Source organism: Ambystoma mexicanum, chromosome 10 (genome assembly GCF_040938575.1).
Source record: "Ambystoma mexicanum isolate Mex_15411 chromosome 10, UKY_AmexF1_1, whole genome shotgun sequence".
In the NCBI taxonomy this organism is placed as follows: domain Eukaryota; kingdom Metazoa; phylum Chordata; class Amphibia; order Caudata; family Ambystomatidae; genus Ambystoma; species Ambystoma mexicanum.
In genome coordinates this window covers 1,545,383,704-1,545,407,399 of record NC_090932.1, presented here as the reverse complement: position 1 = coordinate 1,545,407,399, position 23,696 = coordinate 1,545,383,704, and the positions used below count along the sequence as shown (strand labels likewise).

General features: G+C 44.7%; 1 protein-coding gene across 1 annotated transcript; it reads right to left on the bottom strand.

Annotated features, from left to right (window-relative positions):
* Positions 1 to 246: 246 nt before the first annotated feature.
* Positions 247 to 23,696, bottom strand: MLEC (malectin). The gene is made up of 5 exons (XM_069619778.1): positions 23,392 to 23,696; positions 6,341 to 6,519; positions 5,800 to 5,976; positions 4,792 to 4,849; positions 247 to 4,079 (listed from the first exon to the last, which is right to left on the bottom strand). The coding sequence occupies exons 1-5, from the start codon at positions 23,570 to 23,572 to the stop codon at positions 3,850 to 3,852; spliced, it is 825 nt and encodes a 274-aa protein (XP_069475879.1). The 5' UTR covers positions 23,573 to 23,696; the 3' UTR covers positions 247 to 3,849.

Below are 23,696 nucleotides of genomic sequence, written 5' to 3'. Positions count from 1 at the left end.
GTGTCAGGAAACAAATTATCGGCCAGAGAAGTTTAATGTGAAATCGTTTATGGAGTGTAGCAGTGCAGGGAACTACACATGGGAACACCAAGAATCCAGCGGTAACAATAGAACCCAGAGTTCACCAATACATGGAGGAGATGAGAACTGGAAGAATTTGAACCTTCATGTACAGATCCAAAGAAAAGTAATACTGTGTGGTCTCCCGTATTCAGTATGGCACAAGGATACTAGCCAGACGCAAGAGACCATGAACAAGATATTTTTTTAATGGTGAACATCTAGCATTGCACTGTGCCACTTATCCATTTCAGCAATCTCCACTTCGGCGGGTTGACTGAGCAAGAATAGAACATTGGTAATCTCAAAGTGATGGTTGAAAGCAACATGAAGCAATGTTGTGGAACAAGTCAATTTATTCAAGGCAAGAACTAAATGTGTGGTGATGTAAATAACCTGGATTGTGGAAAGTACAGTGGCACTCTTTGCACAGAAACAGAATGAAATGGTGAGCGGTTGATTCAAAGGACAGTGCTCACTCCTGTATGTAAACTATGTTGCACACTGGGTCCTCAAGCTTTCAGAAGTAGGCATCCTTTAAATTTCACTGATGCCAAGTAGTCACTCAAGGCAACCCTCCTGAATGTTCTCAGTGAGGAACTGAATTTTTTCTAAATGCACATCATAACTTGAAATGCAGGGTGCATTCACAGCAGTGACTAGTTTTGGTAAACGTGTGCACAAATGTTTGCAAACACCTAGCATGCTCCCCTTGATTCTCCACCCATGAGCTAGAGATGTTTCAGTGTTCTAGCCGCTTCAGTGGCAGAACAGAGAAAAAACAGAAATGAAACTTGGACCAAGGTACTAGGTTATCAATGCGATCCGATGGTGAATGTTGAACAGACTGCAGAAGCATGAGCAATTTAACGAGTCGCCATGCCCATCGTGGATTCCAGCAGAGGTCTTCCGATATTTGTCCACGGCAAGTTGATATGAATTGTGTACATCTTTTTAGGCCACTTCATGATAGCCATCCATTTTCGTTTCTACGCTTGTGCATACCGAGTGCACAAAAAAGTTGAAACAACCGAGGGCCAATGAGGGGCAACTATCCCAGTTTAGAAAACACAGTGTGGAAGGAAATCACCCTCATCAAAAGGCTGGTAACATTGTTGACTGTCGATGCAGTCAAGCATGGCGCACAGCCAACACTCTGGAGACAGGCCGCACTGCATCAGCAAGGTCTTGCAATGCTATTTAAATGCCCACCAGTCCAATAGACGGTCTGTGCCTTCTAACAGAAGGTGCTATGCCCCAGCCCATTACATCCCAGATATAGGATGTATTCACCTCATGCTGTGGTATTAACCTGCCAACATTCTCCACATGAAGGAGAACAGGCACTTACCTTTGCCCAGGGCAGCACACCAATGTGAAACAAGAAATCAGCATTGGAAATCCTATGCAAAACGTTAAGCAAAATGACCACTTTAGGATGCAACCTTGAAACTGAATGGGCATTCTAGAAGAGGTGCCGTAAAGTCAACAGTTGTTGGAGGGACGGTCCTGTTTTCCACTTTTGCTTAACACGCATCCTTTTGGTGGTTGCTGGTGCAGAATGTAAAGGCTATGCCCCCATGAATACACCACAGTATAAGTGGGGCACTTTACCCCTTGCCTTGAGCGTTTTATTAGATGAGGGTCAACCAAACAACTGCTATGTTCTTTGAGGAATCATAGGGGGGGGAAGGGTGGTCGACTGAGAAGAGGCTGCAAAGAAGGCAGGTTATCCAACTATTGAGCGGTCCTTAACTGTTTCATAAACAGTTACTAAAAACGTGCAAAAAGTTCAAATCATTTTATTTGTGCCTGATGGGCCACTGTGATGTCTGGCACACACGTGTTGTGTGAACCAGACCACAGCCTTTCCATTGCATACCCAGTCCTTGCTGGCAACCAAGACTCGCAAGAGCCTTAAAGTAGAACGTTGGGGCAAGAGGGGGAGGGAGGAGAACTCGCCTTGGTGCTTGGTCAGGCCATAGGAAACCGAAGTTTCCTATTGCCTAAATTAGACACAGACAAGTGAAAAATCTAATTAAAGAGAATCCAGGACCAAAAAAACAAATTTATAATAAAAAAAAACAACAGAAGCCATCCCAACCTTACACTTTATGGCTTAAGGGATATCATTTATAGGAGCCTTCAGGTGAAACTTAAGAGCAAAGTTAAAACTGCAAAGTCTGGACACATAGGGCGACAGTACCAAGGACAGAGCAAGTGCGTACCAAGCCTTGCAATTATTTTGCTATGGTTTATTTGAGATTGTCACCGAGATGAGGGATAGCTTTGTTCAAGAGGCAGCACAGGCGCAGAAACCTTCTTTAGTGGTCGTGCCATTTACACAAGAACAGGGTATATTAAACCCTTGATTACAATTGCTGTAATCAGATCCACGGTCTGCATATACATGACCTTTGAAAGCAGATGAGCCCACTAATCAAGCCCAGGGTACCTGATCATATTGAAGGAGCTTTGGTAGAACCTACTGACTCAGAAGTGAGCACCTACATTTAGGGCACTCCTTTGCAGGCCAATTTGCCTCCATTTGAGTAGACCTGGGCTTGAGCATAGTGTGGACAAACTAGAGGCATATGCACACTATAGGCACTGCTGCCCTTGCCCATCATGGTAAAGGCATGGTCTAAAGTGAGTAGTCCAGTACTGGAGGATTAATGGGGCTTGATAACTCCACCCACACCGTCAGAAGACTTACAAAATGTAGAGAAAACATGCACATAGTGTTTACCCATCACCAGAAGGAAACTTCAGGTAGGGCTTGTGGCACAGGAGGAAAACATAGCCCAGCTTACTGCAATCCAGGTTCCAGTCCATCCAGGTAAATGAAAAAACTGAGATTTTGGGCAAGTAATGAATACATCAGCAGTGTGGGAGGAGGGGAGGGGAAAGGGTGGGTAACATATGCGGAGAGGCACATACATCCAATGCTGGCAGCACCTTTTTGTTAAACAGTGTAAGAATCAGTTTGCAGCCCGCCAATATGGGGTGGTAGCCATCACACACTGGGGAAGTGTGGGATATAATGTTGAGCACACAATAAACACCTTTAAAAACAAAATCCATTCTCAAATTAAAAAAAGAATCAATTTGTACAAATACCAAATTCCAACGGTTTCTCACACATACACCGCAATCAGGGGACATCTGCTTACGCAGTGCACATTCTCTCAGATGGAATCAAGCCAGGCTGGCCTTTGCCAAAATTAATTACATACTTAAAGTCTGGCCACTCCTTCTCTCACAAAGCCCACACAATGTGCAGATGATAGGCGTTCCCAAAAAGTCTGCTTGTGAGCAAATGATATAGCCAAAGTTGGATTTTTTTTGTAGGACCTATATCACAGGAGATCCTTCCTAAACCATTTCTCCAATGAAGCAGAGAAACATTTATCTGCCGCACGGTCCATACCCTGTGTTCAGTCTCTCTCATTCTTGCTTTGCTGGGATGCTAGCACCTAGATCACAGATGGAAATCCTTCTGACGTAATGTGTCCTCAGGCTTGCACTAGTAGGAAACGGGCTGTGTCCAGTGTACCCGACGAGGAACTATGCAGCCTGAGGGACCCAAGAGCTAGGTACCACTCACAGATGACTTACTGCTACCTGCAACTCGTACCTGTACGCACCCTTTACACTGCCAAAGGGTTACTGTTCTCATTTATAAATTACGAAAATATGAAGAATTCAGAACCAAAGTGTTTGGTTCTCTTTTCCCCAGCCCTTGGGCTCCTCCCCTCAGGCTGGTGAACTGTGCTGGGGAGGCAGTCTTCACAACCGACAGAGGCAGAAGAGTGTGGGAATGAAGACCCCAAAGGCCACCAAAATGGGAAACATAAGGCTGCTGTTGTCCGAAGCATAGGGATTCGGGGTACGCGGGCCAGACTGCACTCGGTTTCTATTCACTTGCTTCTTTGAGCTAGAACCTTCCTCATATTCCTCCTCCTCTTCTTCCTCCTCCTTTTTTTCCAGGCCAGGGTGAGGCAGCAGCTTTGGTACATCTATAAAGAGAAGAAAAAACATGAAGGTAGACCGAACCACCAATCAGACAATCATTCATTAATGGCAAGCAGAAGGGTGGGTGGTGATGCAAATATGGGAGAGAAGGAAAAGCAAACATGCAATGGGACAGTGGCCATGGAAGGGAATTAGGGGCAGTAAAGGGCCCAAAACAGGGCAGGCTATGACAAACTGAACGACAGTAAAACATGGGCACAAAAAAGGGTGTATAGAAGTAAAAGGAGGGCAAGGAGTGAACTCCTCCGAAAAGTTGCAGATATGAACCGACAAAAGTGAGCGTCCCACAGATGGTCACTGAAGGGAAGTCTTAGGCTACACAAAATATTGGTCAGTGCAGCTTGTGGCTGCATACTCTTGAGCTTAGAGTGGTCTATAACTAGATCATAGTGTAGTAAAACATCTAGAAATCATAGATCGTAACTTTTATAGTAAGCCCAGGGGTCAAGTTGCAAACTACTAGCGAGGAATAAAGTCATTCTGTCTCTCAAATCTACACAGACAGTATGCCATGTCTTACTCGTTACGAGTTCATTCACTATCACCATCGATAAGCGGACATTCTGAGGCCTGGTTAGGCAGTGCTCAAAATGACTAAATGGCCTATTGCAATCAGCTGAAAGGATTTGTTTTACCCCCACACCAAAACAGTATAAGCACACAATACTCTAAGCAGATACTGCAGCCCCCACTTACCATCTTGGGTGCCTTTCATAATGAGTATGGCACATACTTTAGGATTATCGTAGTACCCCTACAGAGAGAGAGAGAGAGAGAGAGAGACAAACCAATATCATTACTAAATGTGCATAAGAGTCTAAATAGGTTTACCTTTAAAGTGAGGGTTACACAAGTGCTGTCATGTAGAAAGAATACAAATCACATCTGACTAAAGGAAACCAAAATCCTCCCACAGCCCAGCCACAAGCACACCTGCCATGCAGAGGCAGAGCAAGAAATCTCGCTAAAGCTGCAGAAGAGACACTTCTTGTTCAGAAAAAATATGCATTGAAGCAGAATGTCGAAAAATCTCTCTTTGGCTAGTGTATCTAGACACGAGCCTGTAAAAATACAAACTCAACTGGGGCCAATCAGGGTTGTGAAATTATGAATTCTAGGTTTCAAGATGGTGTGGCGCAGTGCAGGTTCTAAAATGGCCTACACTTCGCCCTTTTTACAGGCTTATGAAGCTCGGGCGAAGCCAAGGAAAACACTAGATGGCGAGCTCCAAAAACCGCCAAGATATACATTTAGTACAATAAAAAGTTACCAAATTACATTACGGAGTACAGGAAATCAAGATAAAACAAGTAAACAACTCACAAAGGGGGCTTCCAAAGCGGTTGGGAAACCTGATATCACTATCAGAAAGTCCCACAAATAAGCAGCTATTCCTGGAAGCAGACTTATGGAAAACGACCATCTCACACCAAAAATAAGTTTACACTAATTTTGTGTTCCAGCCAAGACAATTAACTGGACGATTATCTTTAGGCGACAAAGGCCCGACCTGGGGACTCAAGCAAAGAAAAAGCTTTGGGGCTAAAACACCATCCTTGTCACACCAACACATGCTTTGTCCATGTAGAACATTGGAGCTCCCTCCATTTTAGTTTGTGTACACAGCATTTCGATGTGCTTCACACCATGTATACATAAACGAGGACTTTGCGGATTTATATAGCAGTATCATGCAACACAAACCTTCACAAATTCTATTTGGAGTTTCCCAGTGAACGTGGACACCTCGCCCTGCACGCTGAGTTTACCCTTCCTCACGCTGACTGGGATGATCTCGTCATGGGCAGTGCTGTGTCCCACTCGGTCAAAAATGTCCAAATCTTTGACTACAACATGGCCGTTTAAACGAACATCAAAAACCTGCAGAGAAAAATAAACGTTTTTGAAGTAACCTTCTTACCTTGTACAAGAAAGTATTCCGTTCGGCATGCAAAGAGCAATATTGGCCTTTCCTGGCATGGATGCAGTGTCATCAGCTTGTATGGGGCAGTCTCCAGAACTACCAAAATACATTATTTTACTCATTCGCTCCTTTACTTTATACCAGTCTGCTTTGATGCTGCGCAGCACTCAAGCAATCAATGTTTTGGTCCCCTTCTTTCCTCACTCTCACCTTCAGCTGTTCCATGCAGCATAAGCGCTACACAATCAAACAAAACATGGCCGATGGACTGCCAATATCGGATATTTAAAAATAACAGTCAAAGTCAGTGAACGGGCTAACCTTCTGCTGAGACTGTGCAAAATAAACCTCAGCGAACTTCACCACCACAACGTAGTCCCCCTCGTCCTTGATGGGGACCTCGTAGCCAAACGTCTCTTCATTGTACCGTTCAGTCTGGTATAGGACCTGGTCTTCAGGACTGGACCGTAAAATCGGGAGCTTCAGCCCGTAGTCTGAGGCTGCAAAAAAAAAGCAGAGAATAAAAAGGTCACATTACGATCTCTGGGATGTCAAACTCGCTCAATACTTAACAGAACCCAGAGGGATCCGAGACGGACTGGCCATTTGCACCTCCAACTCAACACAGTGTTCAGGACCACCCTGATCATACTAAACTCGTGCACTAACACCCGCAACTGAAGACCGACTTAACATCACTGTGTATGAATTTGGTAAACGAGCAATGAAACTGCAACACAAAGCGCTTCCAACTAAGCCTAAAGTGCTTTTTTGATGTTGACAGTCAGCGGTATTCATATACATAAAAAGCGGATTCTGGAAACTGTCAGAAGGCAGTGCCCAATGCCAGAAGGGGAAAAAAAAAAAACTCGACAGCCTTCTACCACCTGGTCTGGTCATAGTGCAGTTTCAAAGGAAGCCACCATGTTTCTCTGTCATGGTCCTACATTCATCAATGAAGCACACCAAAAAGTAGGCCTGTAAGCCATTCTCAAAAAGGTTTGTTCCATTACTGAAAGTGGTGTAAATAAAATCAATAACTTATTCAATATGTGTAATCATAACCTTGCCCGAAATACTGTTTACTAAATGTCAGGGTTTCCACCATTGAAAAGCTTTCTGGATGCAGTGAGCAACTTGTGCCTTCTTCCACAGGCCCAATTATACGCGTACACGAAATGGTGGAATCAGTACATTGGTAACTCAAGCGGAGATTTCACGCTTCCAAGATAGTCAATACAAATCCTACATTTTTTAAAACAAGTAACTGCCAAGTCTTCACTCGGGGTACTGGCTACAAGCCATAGAAGGGGAGGCGTTCAGGGAAGTGTCACAACAAATGATGTTTGCTAGAAAGACATTTCCCTTATGCACTTCTTCTGCAGTCGATACTCGTGCTTTCTTTCAGAGCCCACCAGAATGTGACTAAGTGCATCCGCAACTCATTTGTCGCAATTGTGCCCTAGGGTGCGGTTTGGACTGACTGCATTTACCATATACCCTTGCCTGGTCACGCCGAACCAAAGTTCTCAACAGCGCTTGGGGAAGAGTACATTTTGCAAAATGCAACCTGTGTAAAACTATTATTGTAAATGAAAGTACGTACTTTACAAAATGTAGGAGTTGGGCAAAGGGGCACCATCACACACTTTCCAGCAAAAAAACATACCAAAATTCTGAAAGCTCTGCACATCCGTGTGAACAAAGATCGAAATTGCTGGGAGTCGTTTAGCTCCTCTTGACACCAACAACTACCAGGAGCTATGTTTGACTTCCCGGGCCATTTGTGACATTTAATGTCTCTAAAAAGGAGCCTTAGGACACATATCAGATAAAGTTATAATTTGCATCTCACGAGTTGTATTTGCAACACCGAGTGGTGTTTGAAACCCAAGAGCTGCTTTAGTCTTTGGTTCATCAAATCATTCTTGAGGTTAGGAAATGTGTGATTTATGCAAACCGGGTTAAAAATCGCTGGGAGCCATTAAGCTCCTGCTTCTACCTTAGAAGAGCCGGGTTAATTTAAAACCAATAGCTGCCAAGAGCTACTTTTAGCTCCCGAGGCCCACTGGTGCCTGACAAACATGCATACATGACATTAACTGAGTGTTTGAATGTAAAAGAATTTGGACACATTTTAACATAATGTATCAAATAATGGCCACACGTTTAAAACGTGCTACTCGTGGGTGCACTGTGTATTTCATGGTTCCCAGCCAGTAGCCCCTGCCTACTGGGTGATGCCCAACACCTAGCTGCTGGTTTTAGCTCCTTCTGATAAAAATAACGACCTTTCTCTTGTGCAGAAGGGGTAAAAGAAGTGAATAGCAAAGCATTCTGCCTGAGCATGCGGCTCTCAAAGCAGGTTGTTGGGCGGGAAACGCAAACACTGGTTGTTGTATTCTGGTGTGTGAGCTGGATGCGAGTGTTGCCCTTATGAAGTTGTTGTGTCGCGTGAAGGTGCATTCCTAACCGGAATGTTATTGTATGTATGTGCGGGTGGGGTATTCTAATTAATGACAGTTGGGGAATGAATGGTGGACCAGGCGGACGCCCCGGTGTTGTACAACGGACCTTGAAACTTGATAAGCCTATTGCAAAATACTCACGTTCTCTTTGGTGGTACGGCTACTACGGATCCATTCCATCAGACAACCAGTAATCAAGGAAAATTATGGTTGCTGGAAGTAATGTAGGTGGGGAAAAAATGTGCACTGCTTATCCTACATCTTGCTCTGCGAGACCCATGCGCTTCTTCAACATACTCGGATTGTACTATAAACTTTCTGCACCTCTTTCACCCAAGGTAGCCAGAAAAACTTCCACGCTTGACCCCCTCCCCCCCCCCCATCTGCTTACTGGAATGGCTAGCTTCGAAATTGCAAAATCAGTATTCATTTACTAAAGTGCAGAGTGAATACATTTCCTGGGAGATATTAGATTTATGAAAACAAAGACTGATATGACCTGCAGCCTCTCCCATTGGGAAATTAACTGCACCAGTTCTTGAAACGCAGTAATCGTCGAATCAACCAGCCAGAGACCTATTTGACAACCAGCCGTTAGGGGCCCCTAGTACTTGCTCATGGGCTGCATTTCTCTTGGTAGCTGCGATTACGGGTGGGGGGGGGGGCACGACCACATTTTTCACAAAAACGACATGCGTTACACCCCAGCCGTAAATAACTCACCAACATTGCCAACAAACTGTTGCAAAACACCTAGGTCGAAGAGATCCTGCGCAACAGTAAGGCACATGTACTGCCATTTGGACACATGTTTTGGCAATGTCCATTGTGGTGCGAATTGGAAATGTAAATCAATTTAAGCAAACTAGTGTTGTGAAATCTCCAATTTGTCATTCAAGTAGGGCTCAGCACTCAAACACAGACCTGCTGTGGAGCCATTGGTTTGTCCAGGTGGAGCATTATTATACATTGGTACAGTAAAGCAGTTTCTCTTTGGTATATACAGCAGTACATGAGACTGGACAGGTAATTACATTACATACAAAGGAGCAGACCCACCGGCCATCCTATCATACCAGCTCAGGCCCCCAACTGACACTCATGGAAGATTCACTCACAGAACCACACAACATTCTCCTGAGCTGCTCATCATTCAAGCAACAACATCTCCCTTCCATACCGAGACACAACCACAACACCTAGCCATATGGAAGTGTGATGTTAATCCTTTAAAAGCCAAGTGAGGAGAGTTGCATGAAAGTATGAATTTACAGCGAGTGGTGGTCAACCAAAGTTAGTCTACATCGACTAGAAAGAAAAACATTTTTTAAGTATATAAAAAGGGACAATGAACAGAAAGAAATAAACACCGCACGGGGACTTTATGTTCCAATATGCCTCAAAAAAGGTAGATGGTGATTAAAAAATGTTTTAAACAAGTTACCAAATGAACGCCAAGTGGGAGCATTTTGTATTTATTTGAAAAACAGGGGTGTCCATTTCAATCGAGGCAGGGGCATTCCTGCAAAGGGTGTCCGTAGAATAGCACAAAGACGAGAACAACCGGTGAATGAGTTTATGGAGGGTAAAAAAAGTGAGACCTGTACCAGGGACAACACAAACAGTGGAAAAAAATATATACACATATAGAAAGGGGTTGTGCATGAAGAGCCAACCAGCAGGTTGTCAGTAGGCAGAAGTGGGTGAGGGTCTGGCTAGGTTGTATAGAGTGTGGGTAGCAAAGTTGAGGACTTTCTCTAGAGGGAGAAAGGAGTAGAGAAGAAGACCAAGGAGTAGGCTTGTGAAGTAGTCTGAGGTCACCATCAAAGATGACCCCAAGATTGCGAGTTTCGTGCAAGGGAGCAATAAGTTCAGGCGTGGAGGAGATAGCAATGGCATTGGAAGCAGAGAGAAAGAGGACTTTGTTTTTTAAAGAATTTAGCATGAGGCAGCAAAGAGCCAATCAGTGACCAATTACAGTGAAAGTTCGCAATCCTTCGAGATGGTTCGAGGTGAAGGAGGGAAGGAACACATATTTGAGTGCCATCAGAAATTAGGTGATTGTGGAAGCCAAAAGATGAGACAAGCCTTCCTATGGCAGAGGTATAGAGGTGAAGAGCAGGGATTTGAGGACGGATATCTTAGGGGACACGGACAGGGAGAAGGGTTGTGTCAGATGTTTGAGAGTTCCATGATATTTTAAATGATTGTCCTTCTACGTAGGAGGTGTTCTCTGAAAGATCAGATTTGCAAAATCCGATGTACTGAACAGTGAGGAGAGGTATACTATGTTGAAAGCAGAAGAGAAGTCCGAAGGGAGGCGTATAGAAGAGAGTTTGGAGTGGTGAGCATCAGAGAGAAAGTTGAAGACCAGCATGAGTGCAGTCTCGTAACGTACAGGTTTTGCTTATTTGCTCTAATTCAACCCTATAATTGAAAATCATAAGTGAGGATTTCATGTAACAATTATTATTTATTTAATTTTTTTTTTTTTTTTTTTATTGTGTTCATCCCATGTCTTACAGACATGGTCCTGGTGTCATTTCGTTCCATATTTGGCCCACTTTGAGGTATGCTGTCCAAATCTGCAATCCGTAGAGCGTTTGAGGTTTATTCACTGATGGTGTATAAATGACATGAGTTGGTGGCATTCCGTTCCACATGCATCCAACTTTGATGGTATACTGTCCATATCTACAATTCCTAAGGCATTTGAAGTTTATTAACGGATGAAGTTGTGTGCTGAACTTATGTAAGTGATGGTACCATAACGCTTTGAATTGGGGGTCATTGTATGCCCTAAATATATGGGTCTGCTGTCATGCCGTTTCATATTTCTCCAACTTTGCTGGCATACTGTTGAACTTTCCAAATACCCAAGAAGGGGTGTGAAAGAAGCAAGCCCTTGGTGTAGTATCCCTACAAGCGACCAAGCCGCCGAGTTAAACGCACAGCAGCCGCCAGGGAAGCGAGCAAGCGAGGTTTGGGGGGCGGGAAAAAGGCACCCGGGAGCTGCCCCCTAATTATATATATTTTTTTTAAAGTGATTACTTAGAAGACAGAGGTGACAACTTCAGATATTGTTCTCACACAGCAAATATTAAGAGTACGCCCATTACTGTTGAGTTACGTCAAAGTGGACCCATAACTTGGCCCATTATTTAGTATGAATTAAAAGATGAAGCGCCAGGACCTACATAATTCAGATCAAACTACTTCTGCAAAAAAGTGAGACTCATGCAATACAAAGCTGACCAACTCCAATATCAGTGACAGTTTGCCCATAATGTGCGAGGGGGCGCCGACATGTCATACTCTTGCCCACTGTGGGGGAGCCAACGAGCAGCCCAGTGTCAAGAATGAATACTCCCACAGCTGCTTCCGGCAGCTAAGTGAGCTCCTGGGCTGGGTTAAGCTGTCAACGGGAAACATGGTTTCCCTTTGCAAGTGTTTGTTCCCCAACATGCATGTCCAATAGACAAGGCTGGTGGACCTCCGCTTCCCCAGCCTTGCACGGCCCACTAGGGAATTGCATGTCTGAACGCTAGTGCTCCCGCACCTCCACACACACACTAAAACAGTTCAGGTGCTCTGGCTCCTGCGCCCATGTGCACAAAGCGCTCTGCTTCCTGGTTCCATTGACGCAGGAGCTGTTGTGCTTCCTCGGGGGGGGGGGTCAGTGCGCCGCGAGGAGCAGAGTCCAGATTGGGACTGAAGTTGAGAAATGCGGTGTGAATGATAAGAGTGAATATTGCTTGATGTATGTGGTGTACGCGTGTGTTTGTGCATATGAAGGTAAAATCAAAGATGCCCAGTAAAATACAATGCCATGGTGGCAGCATTTTTTACTCGGCATCTTTGATAAAGCAGGCATGATAAGTGGCTAGACTGGCATTTTGGGCATGTTTTCATATTGCTCTAGGCATTTTTAATGGCAAAGCCAAGTGGAGTATGTTCTTACGGCAGGGATACTGCCTTATATTGACAAAACCAACATGGACAGGTTTTATATAGTACCATTACTGGCATTATGGGCACAGCAAAGAGGAGTATGCTCTTATGTATGAATACTAGCATATATTGATGCAGCCAGCATGGACGTGTTTTTTGTACTGGTATATATTGTGGGCAAAGGCATTGTGGAAATGCTCCTCTGCACTGTTGGCGCCTTGAATCTATTTTTTTTTTAGTTACCTTACAAAACCAACTGCAAACAGTCTGGCGTTTTACTCAATTTTACAATAAGAGTGAACGTAAAATGCACCATGTTAACCTATTGCTCAAAAATTGTTCTCAAGGAGGTGGGGAGGCTAGGCTCGGTCACACTGGCTTATTTGTGGGAAATATTTACACCTCAATAATAAAACAAATCCACCCTCCACCAGTCCCAACCGAAAACCCCTAAAAATACATTAAGAGGTGCACCACAGTAGAGAAAATTGCTCGCTTTTTGTGGATGCAATTTAGGCAATCATCATATATTGTTCAAGCCAGCCCTATTTTTTCTCTTAAAAAAAAAAAAGGCACCATTAGGTATTCATTTTAGATCAACTTCTGTGAGATACATCTGTCAAATACATATCCTATGGCAAGCAGTGCTCAGACATATGCAACTGTTGCCTTCAGCCTACCTTCTCACCTATCAGCATCTGCCAACCGCTCCTTTGCAACCGGGACTTTTCCCGCATGCGTCCTCCACTCAAACTACATATCACTTACCCTCGAGAAATTAGCCCCCTCATTAACTCTCCCCTGACAACCTGGACCAGTCTTCAAATCCTTAAGCAACTTATCCCAAATCCTGAACCGCCTTCAATGCGATTGAGCAACTGAACCTCAACAAGCGCCCACTCCACAACAACACATCCCATCCTCAGCAACCCACTGTACGAATATTAAATGCCACACTCTTAACCCCACCCAAGTAAATGAAATCTTCTGCATACCCAATCCTCTTCAGTCAGCATACAACACACACCCCTCAGCAATGACCCACTCCTTCAACTGTCTCAAGCAACATGCAACACCCTTTTCACAACCATTCCCTCTTATGAAACTGGTATCGGATAACCACTCGCTCAATTTAACAAGTTCTTTATAGTCTCTTTACCCTTAGCATAAGGCCCCCAATTGCACCTCAATCCCCTCTGCGTTTCGTCCACCACTGCGATTCTGCAGTTTTCACCTTCAATGTACCCCTGGGAGACCAATGTCACCTAGGCACCACTTCGGTTTGTAAAAGACTTCAGGGTTAAAGGATAGTTCCGGGACTTTTTTTTTTATTGTCCCTACGGTTCGGCCATGTGTTTTTAAGCATAACTCGGTAGATCGTAGAAAACTTTCCTATGGACCTTACCCGACTTTTCGTCCATTATCGCACTCGAAATCAGCCGCCATTTTCTGATAATCCTATCATTTCCCCCCCATCGCCCTGGCTCACCTGCTTTTGCGGCACTAAATCAAATCCCCCGCCCCTGAGCCTGACATCAGCAGACGCGTACCGCCCATTTCCCAACGCCAAAGCACGTTTCGTGTCAACAATCGCTGCGCTTCAGCTAATGAAGTATCGCCATGGAAATGGCAGGACGCCTCTTTCCTCAATAAGTATAAACACACCGTTTCACAATACACAGCAGCAGATTTTCGATTCCATTACTCTCTCTGTTTTACTTTGAGTATTCTGTGACTCATTTCTGTGCTCTGGTCAGCTACCTTTGCCGCTTCTAGGCCTTGTGAACACCTGTACCATCTCTGTAAATTATTTTACTTTCTTTACCACACAATGGCTACAATAATGCCGTATATGTACGAGCCCGAGCACACCGAGGAAGAACTACTGGAAAGGCAAGCACGCGAAAACGATGGGGATTCGGACGGCAGTTGGGAGGACCAGTCAACGGATGAAGAGCCTGGACCATGTCGCATGGACGGCGTCTCCACCTGGTGCACGTGCAATCGGTGCGAGCTAATGCCAACTGAGGAGAACTGCTGCTGCCGTGAAAATTCCGGGTGCTTGGCCTACATTTCGGAAGGCGAGCCAAGTCCGCAATGCATAACCGAGCTGCCAGAGTTCAGGGAAGCCTGCCTCTCACGGACCGTGTTGAGGATGATGATGGTGCTTATGCACGAACTTCGCGGCACTGTTGGTCCGCGTAATCCGAGTAACGAGTAAGTATACTCTGGTTGTGATGTCAGTGATGCCACTACTATTTCATGGTCGTCTCCCACATATAAAATTACATCTACATATCATTCGAATGCATGTAAATTGGTTCCATATTGTGCATTTTCTAGATAGAATTTTTTTCAAAGCAGAATGACATTTTTTACCTGAATCGACAGTGATAAGAAAGTTTTGTCATTTTAATACAGTTTGCATCTTTCTTTTTCACAGGTGGTACAGGCTGGTGGCCTATCGTTGCTTCACTTGGTGGCTTCACGGGAGGCTCGGACACCGCGTTCGGAGAGTAATACCTGCCTGTGCGGTACTTGCCATTAGACAACATTTCCCCAGCGACAGTGGACAATACCGCGGATTTTCCCTGGATGTGCTGCAACCGGAACTTTACAATGTGTAATGTTTATTATTTATGTTCAATTGAAATTAAGATCTAAAATAAAACCCAACATATATTTTAACAATGGTTGTTTTGATTTTTTAAATGAATCTAGTGTGTCTCCATTGAATAGTCTTCCTGTGCCTTGTCTTGTCACACCACATGTCTCCGGCCAGCATCCTCCCTCACGCTGGCCGCCCACCTTCAATCCACATAACCGTTGAACCCATATGCAGCAGACATACATATGTTACTTTGCGGGTTGGCATCAAGCCTAGGCATCCAGGGTCTCCAGGGTGAACTGCACCCATATATTCTCCTGGGACGGTGAGGTATTTATAAACTCAACCCCCTGCCTTCCATGTACTAGATCCTGCAGCCTGCCTCTTACATGCAGTTAGATGGCCTCTCCTTGGTGAGGCCCTGCGGCAAACGAGTCTTGTCTGCACGACCACCGCCCCAATCCACCCCCCGCCCTATCAAAGGCAGTTCGCACCGGGGTACTTGTGCTGGCAAGTGGAGCTGTCAGGGAGCGATAAAGGCCAAGAGGTGCCAAAGACCATGTACACTTCAAAGTGGTCTATAGAGCATGGGTTGTTGTTCCCATGTCTACCTCCAGACCCCGTGTCTCCTGCCAAGCATCCCCCTCACGCTGGACGCCCCCCTGCAATCCACATAAGTGTGTCTCCATTCACGAGTCTTCCTGTGTCTTGTCTGCACGACCACCGCCCCAATCCACCCCCCGCCCTATCAAAGGCAGTTCGCACCGGGGTACTTGTGCTGGCAAGTGGAGCTGTCAGGGAGCAATAAAGGCCAAGAGGTGCCAAAGACCATGTACACTTCAAAGTGGTCTATAGAGCATGGGTTGTTGTTCCCATGTCTACCTCCAGACCCCGTGTCTCCTGCCAAGCATCCCCCCTCATGCTGGACGCCCCCCTGCAATCCACATAAGTGTGTCTCCATTCACGAGTCTTCCTGTGTCTTGTCTGCACGACCACCGCCCCAATCCACCCCCCGCCCTATCAAAGGCAGTTCGCACCGGGGTACTTGTGCTGGCAAGTGGAGCTGTCAGGGAGCAATAAAGGCCAAGAGGTGCCAAAGACCATGTACACTTCAAAGTGGTCTATAGAGCATGGGTTGTTGTTCCCATGTCTACCTCCAGACCCCGTGTCTCCTGCCAAGCATCCCCCTCACGCTGGACGGCCCCCTGCAAACCGCATAATGCCACGACATATACACGTCATTCATTCACAAACACACCCCTGTTTCGAATTCTTTATAACCCACTTCATATTTCTAATGAGAACTTCTTTGCGCTTTGCTAGTCAACCCGTGAAGGTGCTGGTTATCTGCTCTTCGTCTCTGTGAACTTCCGTGACCACTTCGAGGAAACTCGTCAGTTTGCAACCTGTGAACTGCTCCCTGTTCTACGACAAGAAACTACTCTGATCCCGGAATCTAACTGTTTGTTCGTCAAGGTAAGGCCATGTACCATAATCATTTTGCGTCCAATTTCTTTTCGTTCAAGACAGTACATGCAAGGAACTAGTCACATGTTCTGAGTTTAGTCAAATTATTTTTCTATTTTTTTAAAGTTATTCAAATACTTATCCGCATGTGAATAACGTGTATAGTTCCAAGAATGAAAATGATCCTTGCATTGAACCTTTTATGTGTCATTTAATTTTTTAACACATTGGTATTCATAGAGAATTGTTGATCTTTACTTTTCAGAACTTTCCACAATGCCTGCCTGTTCCATTGGCGGTTGCCCTTCGAAGACCCATAATAAATCTGAAGGTACTATAATGCATGTTTTCCCTAAGACAATAGATCAGATAAGAGAATGGGTCCGATATTGCGGATATCCACCGTCTGAGCTTGAAAGTAGAGTCCTAGAAGTCTTTGCGGACAAGAGGGGTGATCGATACCGCATCTGCAGCAGGCACTTTAGCTCAGACATGTACTCCACATCATTGCTAATAAAGAAGAACACACCGCGAGCGAGGCGAAAATTGCTCTCAACCGCTATTCCCACTCTATTCGTCCACATCCCTCCACTGGTGAGTCAAGTTTACGTATTTATCTCTCGGCCTTGCGGTAGTGTGTAGCATTAGCTAACAATAATTTCCCCATTTATGTATCCACTCAATATGAAGGCGGAAGATTCTCCATCCGTGTCGTTATTGCAGTCATCAGCCACTTTAAGCGCCTATCGGGTAATCTTACTTGGCTATTCTGCCACTGACTTGTTTTAGGCATGTAAATCAATAGTTTTAATTTATCGTGTAATTATTTTACCTAATGGTACACCCTTGTACTCGTCCTCTAGTATTTGTTTTCAGTTATAATTATTGTTATCCAAAATAATGCAAGTACTGTCTTTCAGGGAGATGCTGAGGAGTCCAACGCATTGATGACAACCGTTGATGTCACTCAGATGCTCGAGGTACGTTTCCGGACAGTTCCATCAATGGAGATCATCAGATCTTGCATTCTTGTAGCGTGATTGTTACACACAATGTTTCTTTCGTTTTTAGCCATTGATATGTCCTTCTGTCGTCGCCCTCCTATATGTGTCTTCTTTTTTCAATATTGTGTTCATTACTAATGAAAGTCCTATGTTTCAGGGAGTCGATGGAGCATTAGTCCAAGAAGAAGGGGGAGCATGCAGTTACGGGTCGGCGCAACAGCTTGCAGAAGTGTGCACCGCAGTTACATCATCCCTTGATGTTCTTATGCATTTCGAGGTATGGATACTGACAGTTCGATCAAGCGAAATCATATGACGTGATTACATCCGCTATACTTCCTTCTTTATTAACGCAAGTACTATGTTTCAGGGAGATGACGGAGCTTCTTCTACAAGAACATCACCCCTAGTAGGTGATGCAGATTTCTGGGTGGTGACACTTCCAACGATCGAGCAAATCGAATCATATTTAGATATCCATTATTTATTATAGACAACTGATCATTTGTGCAGGTCTATTTAGATGAGCCGTTGACGCCTGCACAAAGTGTATGTTCTTTTTAACAAAATAGAAAACCATACTAATGCAATTACTGTGTTTCAGAGAGTTACTGAAGCATCATCTTCAATAATATCATCAATGGAAGTCTATGAGGAGCCCGAGGTATGGATCTTGACAGTTCCATCTAACTAGATCAACAATGCGTGAATAATTGTCGTTTGAATGTTCTACACAAAGCGTTCATTCGTGTTTTGCTATTGAGATGTACGTGGGTATTGGTCCCCAAGTACATTTTGTGTTTTCAATATTATTATACATACTAATGAAAGTTCTATGTTTCAGGGAGTCGATGGAGCGTCAGTGCGTGATGGATGTGCTTATCATGAAAATATAGTCGTTGCAGCGCAAGAGGAAGTGGAGACATGCACACACGAGTCGGAGCAACAGCGTCCCGATGTTGAAGTTCGAGGCAAGAAAGTTTCAAAGAAAAGAAAGCAAAAGAAGGTTAGTGTCCTGGTCACTATATTATGTTGTTTTTCACTGTTAATAGTTCAATACTGTAAGTTGTGTTTAAACTGAACATCCCTTTTCCAATCTGTCCTCTAGTTGCGAGTGGGTGTACGAACTAGATCTACACAGACAGTGAAGCGAACGAGAGATGTTGCTTGTCAAACCTTTTGGCAGGGACTTGAGATGCATCGTGCCAATGGGAAGAATATGAAGTGATTGACAACGGAGCTATACCACATCCAGCCATCGATAGTGAATGTCCTCCTGGTAGTTCGGATGCAGTCGGAGATCAATTCACAGAATCCACACCCGCAAAAACTAAGACTGCGAGAAAGTTGAAGAAATTGTTTTATTCACCCATCGCCGGAGAAGGAACAGATGTTGCAATGGAAGAGAATGAAGTGGACGACAATGAAACACCATCAATATCACTGAACATAGCGGAAGACGATATCAGAGATTCTACCTTTCATGTGAGTGACATGTCCTCAACGTTACAGGCCGAACCAGCTGGGATGCAGAGTGACAGTATAAGGAAAGAGGCCAAATTCATTGTATTCGATAGTTGTTTGATTGATATTATTATTCGGATGAAATGTGGGCATTCGGTTGGTGGGGAAGTATGTGGGGAGCCATTGATTAATGTGACTCGTGCAATTCGAGGCACTAACCTTAAAATACATGCCACCTGTACAAAATATCATCCTTTCTCATGGTCTGCACAACCCATGCTGGGGCAACTGCCAGCAGGCAATCTACTTTGTGCAGCGGCTGCACTTTTTAGTGGTTCAAGTTTTAAAAAGTTAGAGTCTTTCTTTCAGTTTGTGGGAATCCATTTCATTGCGAAAACTCAGTTCTACAAATACCAAACCGATTATCTATTTCCAGCCATTAGCGAAGCTTGGAGAATGGAAAAAATGTCTATTGATAGTACATTCGCGGGCAAACGGTTCAGGCTAGCCGGTGATGGACAGTGCGACAGCCCAGGATTTTCAGCCAAGTACTGCACCTACCACTTTCAGGACATGGAAAGTAAGAAAATTGTGAGTTCGGTGGTCCTGCAGGTGTCACAAAGTACATCCTCAGTGGCCATGGAGAAAGTTGGCTTTGTAGCATCATTGCAAGAACTACAATCGCGGGGAATGGTGATCGACCTGATAGCCACGGACAGACACGTTTCAATTGCCAAGACAATGAGAGAAGAGTACAAAAATATAAAATCACCAATTTGACTTTTGGCATCTTGCAAAAACAATCAATAAAAAAATGTCGGCTGCAGGTAAAAAAAAAGATATGCAAGGTATTTCACAGTGGTCCAAGTCAATCAGCAACCATCTTTGGTGGAGCTCAAAAACATGTGGCGGGTCGTTGGAAATTCTACTGGAAAAATGGCGGTCAGTAATGCTACACTGTATCAACGTTCACCACTGGACCACAAACCAACATTTCCACAATTGTGAACATGGCCATTTGTCCACAGAGGAGGCACGGAAGAAGAAGTGGTTGATTCCTTCATCACCCACTCACAAAGCCATTGAAAAGATTGTATTTGATAAAACTATAACAAGAGATTTGAGGGGACTCACGGAATTCTGCCACACAGGAGATTTGGAGGTGTTCCACAATATGTGCCTAAAGTACAGGCCAAAACGATTGCATTTTGGCATGGAGGGCATGATAAATCGGACTCTTCTAGCGGTCTTGGCACATAACCATAATGTTGGCCGTCAACAAAGTAGGACGACCGGAACTTTAGGGACGCTTCGCTACAATAAGGCCTTCACTAAAAGAAGTAAACAATGGGTGATCAAACCAGTGTTTGAGGATATGCAATATGAGTTTATTGAGAGACTTATTGTTGATGTCCTAGATAGGCACATACATGGAGTTGTGAACGAACCTGTGCAGGGGACAACTGCATTGCCACCCAACATTGCCTCTGTTCCATGTCCACCTAAAGCAGAGCTCATTGAGAAATACACATCACGGTTTAAATGATTGTCATTTGATTGTCTGTTCTCTCGAATCTCCTCATGTCGCAGGCCCATTGAATATGTGCATCTATGTAATGTGTAAATAAAAGTGATTGCTCAGTGTACATGCAATGTGTCTCTCCACCCTTGCCCCTCCCTTCACCGTGCAGTAGTGCGAACCACCCGGGTGTCACCTGTGACTTTGCTCTCGAGTCTCCTCATGTCGCAGGCCCATTGAATATGTGTAGCTATGTATTGTGTAAATAAAAGTGATTGCTCAGTGTACATGCAATGTGTCTATCCAACCTTGTTCATTTGCGCATTAAATTAAACCAAACAGTAATATAAGTCATTTTTCAAAAAATATAGAATGTATCCGTATTTATGGTTCTATGGGGCTGCAAAGCATGCAGACAAAATGCAAAGATGGAGTGTAAATTTCAAGTCCTGTGAGATGGCCTTACACTGAATGTAGCTAACTAGGAATGTGTGCTCGTTCAAAGTGAAGGTCAGCTGCTTTGATTTTTTGCTCGGGTGCCGGAATGGCCCACGACTCAGTATAAGGTTCTATTGTTATTTGACCTTGACAGGCCGGGACCATCCCGAAAGACTTCTTTTTGGGGGTGTGGTGCAATAACGTAAGAAACTATAATGAATAAAATTTCAGAAACGAAAGCCATTTAATGTTCGTTCATTAGAAGAAATAACGTCGCCATAGAAGGAGTGGTATTTCGGGGCTGCCCTACGCACAGACACAATGGAAAATGCAAATATAATGTAAGTAACTCTTTAGATGAGTTTATACCGCAATTTAATTACTATACAGTAGCTTTAAAGACGGGTTTAGTTGTACTTGTTCGTTCTATGTGGCATATTGTTTTGTACCGCGCACTATCTTGAGGAGAACCATCTCCTTTTACGGAAGCACCTCAAAACCTTCCTCTTTGCTTCTGCTTTCTCTCTCCCCTGCTACAACTGGTCCACTGTCTGCGACCTCGGTCCTGGGCCCTTCCACTCTCCACCTGCACTGCCTCCCTGTCAACCCCTGCACTGGGGGACTGTCTCAGTATCCTACAGCCCCCCCTTGACGTATAATACCCAGTTGCACTGTCCTAGCTATGAAATAATTTCCCGACCTAATATATAAAATGAATAATTTTAATAAAGATCTGATGGTGAGACTAATTTCATTTTTTATGTTTTTCAAACAGGTACATCATTCATTATTGTATGTGTCACGAGTACCAGACACCGGCGGATGGCTTTTTTAACCGCCAGTTGCTTCTCCGCGTGAACAACGTTACCACCTTGACCATTTTATGGGACGATCGCCAAGTACAAGTATGCCCTTACGAGGTACTAACGGCTAGATGCAACATACAGACCGTTGTGGTGGCCTAGTGCCTCGTTGTTGGAACAGCCATGCGATTATCAGTGTGACCGAAGAGCTTATTTTATCGTAAACCAACACCGTGTGTACTGCACACGAACATCGCTTGCCTCAAGACGAACTATTTTGGATCGAGAGCAAAGAAAAATGCAAATCGCTGAATATTCTCTAAACATTTGATGTCCAATAAATGTACTTTGCCAAATGTACAATCTTGCCGTTTGCTTTTAAACCACAGTTTCATATTCCGAATTGTGGCGCTGTATTGTGAGATGATCTAAGACCCTGTGTACAGCAAAGGAACATCGCGTGCCTCAAAACGAACTTTTTGGAACGTGAGCAAATAAAAATGAAAATCGCTGAATATTCTCAAAACATTTGATGTCAAATAAATGTACTTTACCAAATTTACAATCTTGCGGTTTGATTTAAAAGTACAGTTTCATATTCCGAATTGTGGCGCGCGGTGTTGTGAGCTAATCTGTGTTGATTTCCGGGTTCTGTGTGGAGTCGCGTAGAAGACGCCTGGGCGCGTTTGCCTACGCAGCACAGTCACGTCACGGATAGAGGCGGGGAATATGAATGTTTTGATAAAGTCTGTTTCAGGGGCGGGGGATTTGATTTAGTGCCGCAAAAGCAGGTGAGCCAGGGCGATGGGGGGAAATGATAGGATTATCAGAAAATGGCGGCTGATTTCGAGTGCGATAATGGACGAAAAATCGGGTAAAGTCCATAGGAAAGTTTTCTACGATCTACCGAGTTATGCTTAAAAACACATGGCCGAACCGTAGGGACAATAAAAAAAAGTCCCGGAACTATCCTTTAACCCCAAGTCATGAAGAGTAGGCACAGGTTCACTTTGCCACCCAACAAAGAAAAAGGACATTGCCACTCTTGTTCAGAGGAGAATTGGTTAGCATTTTGTGGCAGGACTAGGCTGCCAGTTCGCCTCTGGTAAGAGAAAGCTAAAATAAGAACGTATATCACCCTAATATGCACATTCAAACAGAACATGATATTTAAAACGTATTCAGCCTTCGTACAAAGGCATTTTAACCACTTTTCAAATCAAGGGCTCTCAGTTGCAAGGCGATGGGATCATGCAGCCAATGCGTTGTTCCTCCAAATAAAGTTAAGCTGGACAAACTCCAAGAACGCCCTGGATTTCTATAATAAAAGCACAAGAGTGGAATGCAGATGAAATTGCCTCTCTGGCCAGTATCTTCAACAAGCTGAAACGGCTCTCCCCATCAGCAGCTGGTAACCAGGTGCTGCTAGCGAGTCTGGCTCAGCGGCTGACACCTGTCAGGGTTCAGATCGTGCCCACTGCCTATACACCCCCTACGAGCCGCTACCCACTCCCCGCTGCTGTTATAGCCAAGCACCGCTCCATGCAACTCCTAACCTCCACCTCGCTGTCTCTGCGCTCGCCACGTCTCCCTCGCCCACCAGGCACCATAGCACTTGCCCCTCCCCCTCCCAGGCAGCAACTGCCTCACCTCTTCCCACTCTCCCCTCCAGCGGGTCCTTCTTGTAGTGGATTCCGTGCACGTCCACGTGCGCTTCCCCACCGGCGTTAATAGCCCAGATCACCTTCTCTGCAAACCCGGAACCGAGGGCTCCTGAAACGGCCCCAATAAGCAGGAGGAGGCCAAGGAAGGGGGCTTCGAGAGGCGCCATGACCAGGGATCTGCGTCTCTTAATGGTCCCGTGCAGGCACCATGCCGCACTCTGGCCTCTACACCTCCCGGCTCATTCACTCTCCAGAACCCTCACCGACCGAGGCACAGCCTAACCAGGCGTG

Coding starts and splice junctions, on each gene's coding strand:
- MLEC (XM_069619778.1), bottom strand. CDS start 23,572: ATGGCGCCTCTCGAAGCCCCCTTCCTTGGCCTCCTCCTGCTTATTGGG. Junction 6,520..23,391: donor GGAGGGGAGAGTGGGAAGAG/GTGAGGCAGTTG, acceptor TTTTTTTTGCAG/CCTCAGACTACGGGCTGAAG. Junction 4,850..5,799: donor TCCAAATAGAATTTGTGAAG/GTTTGTGTTGCA, acceptor CTCTCTCTGTAG/GGGTACTACGATAATCCTAA.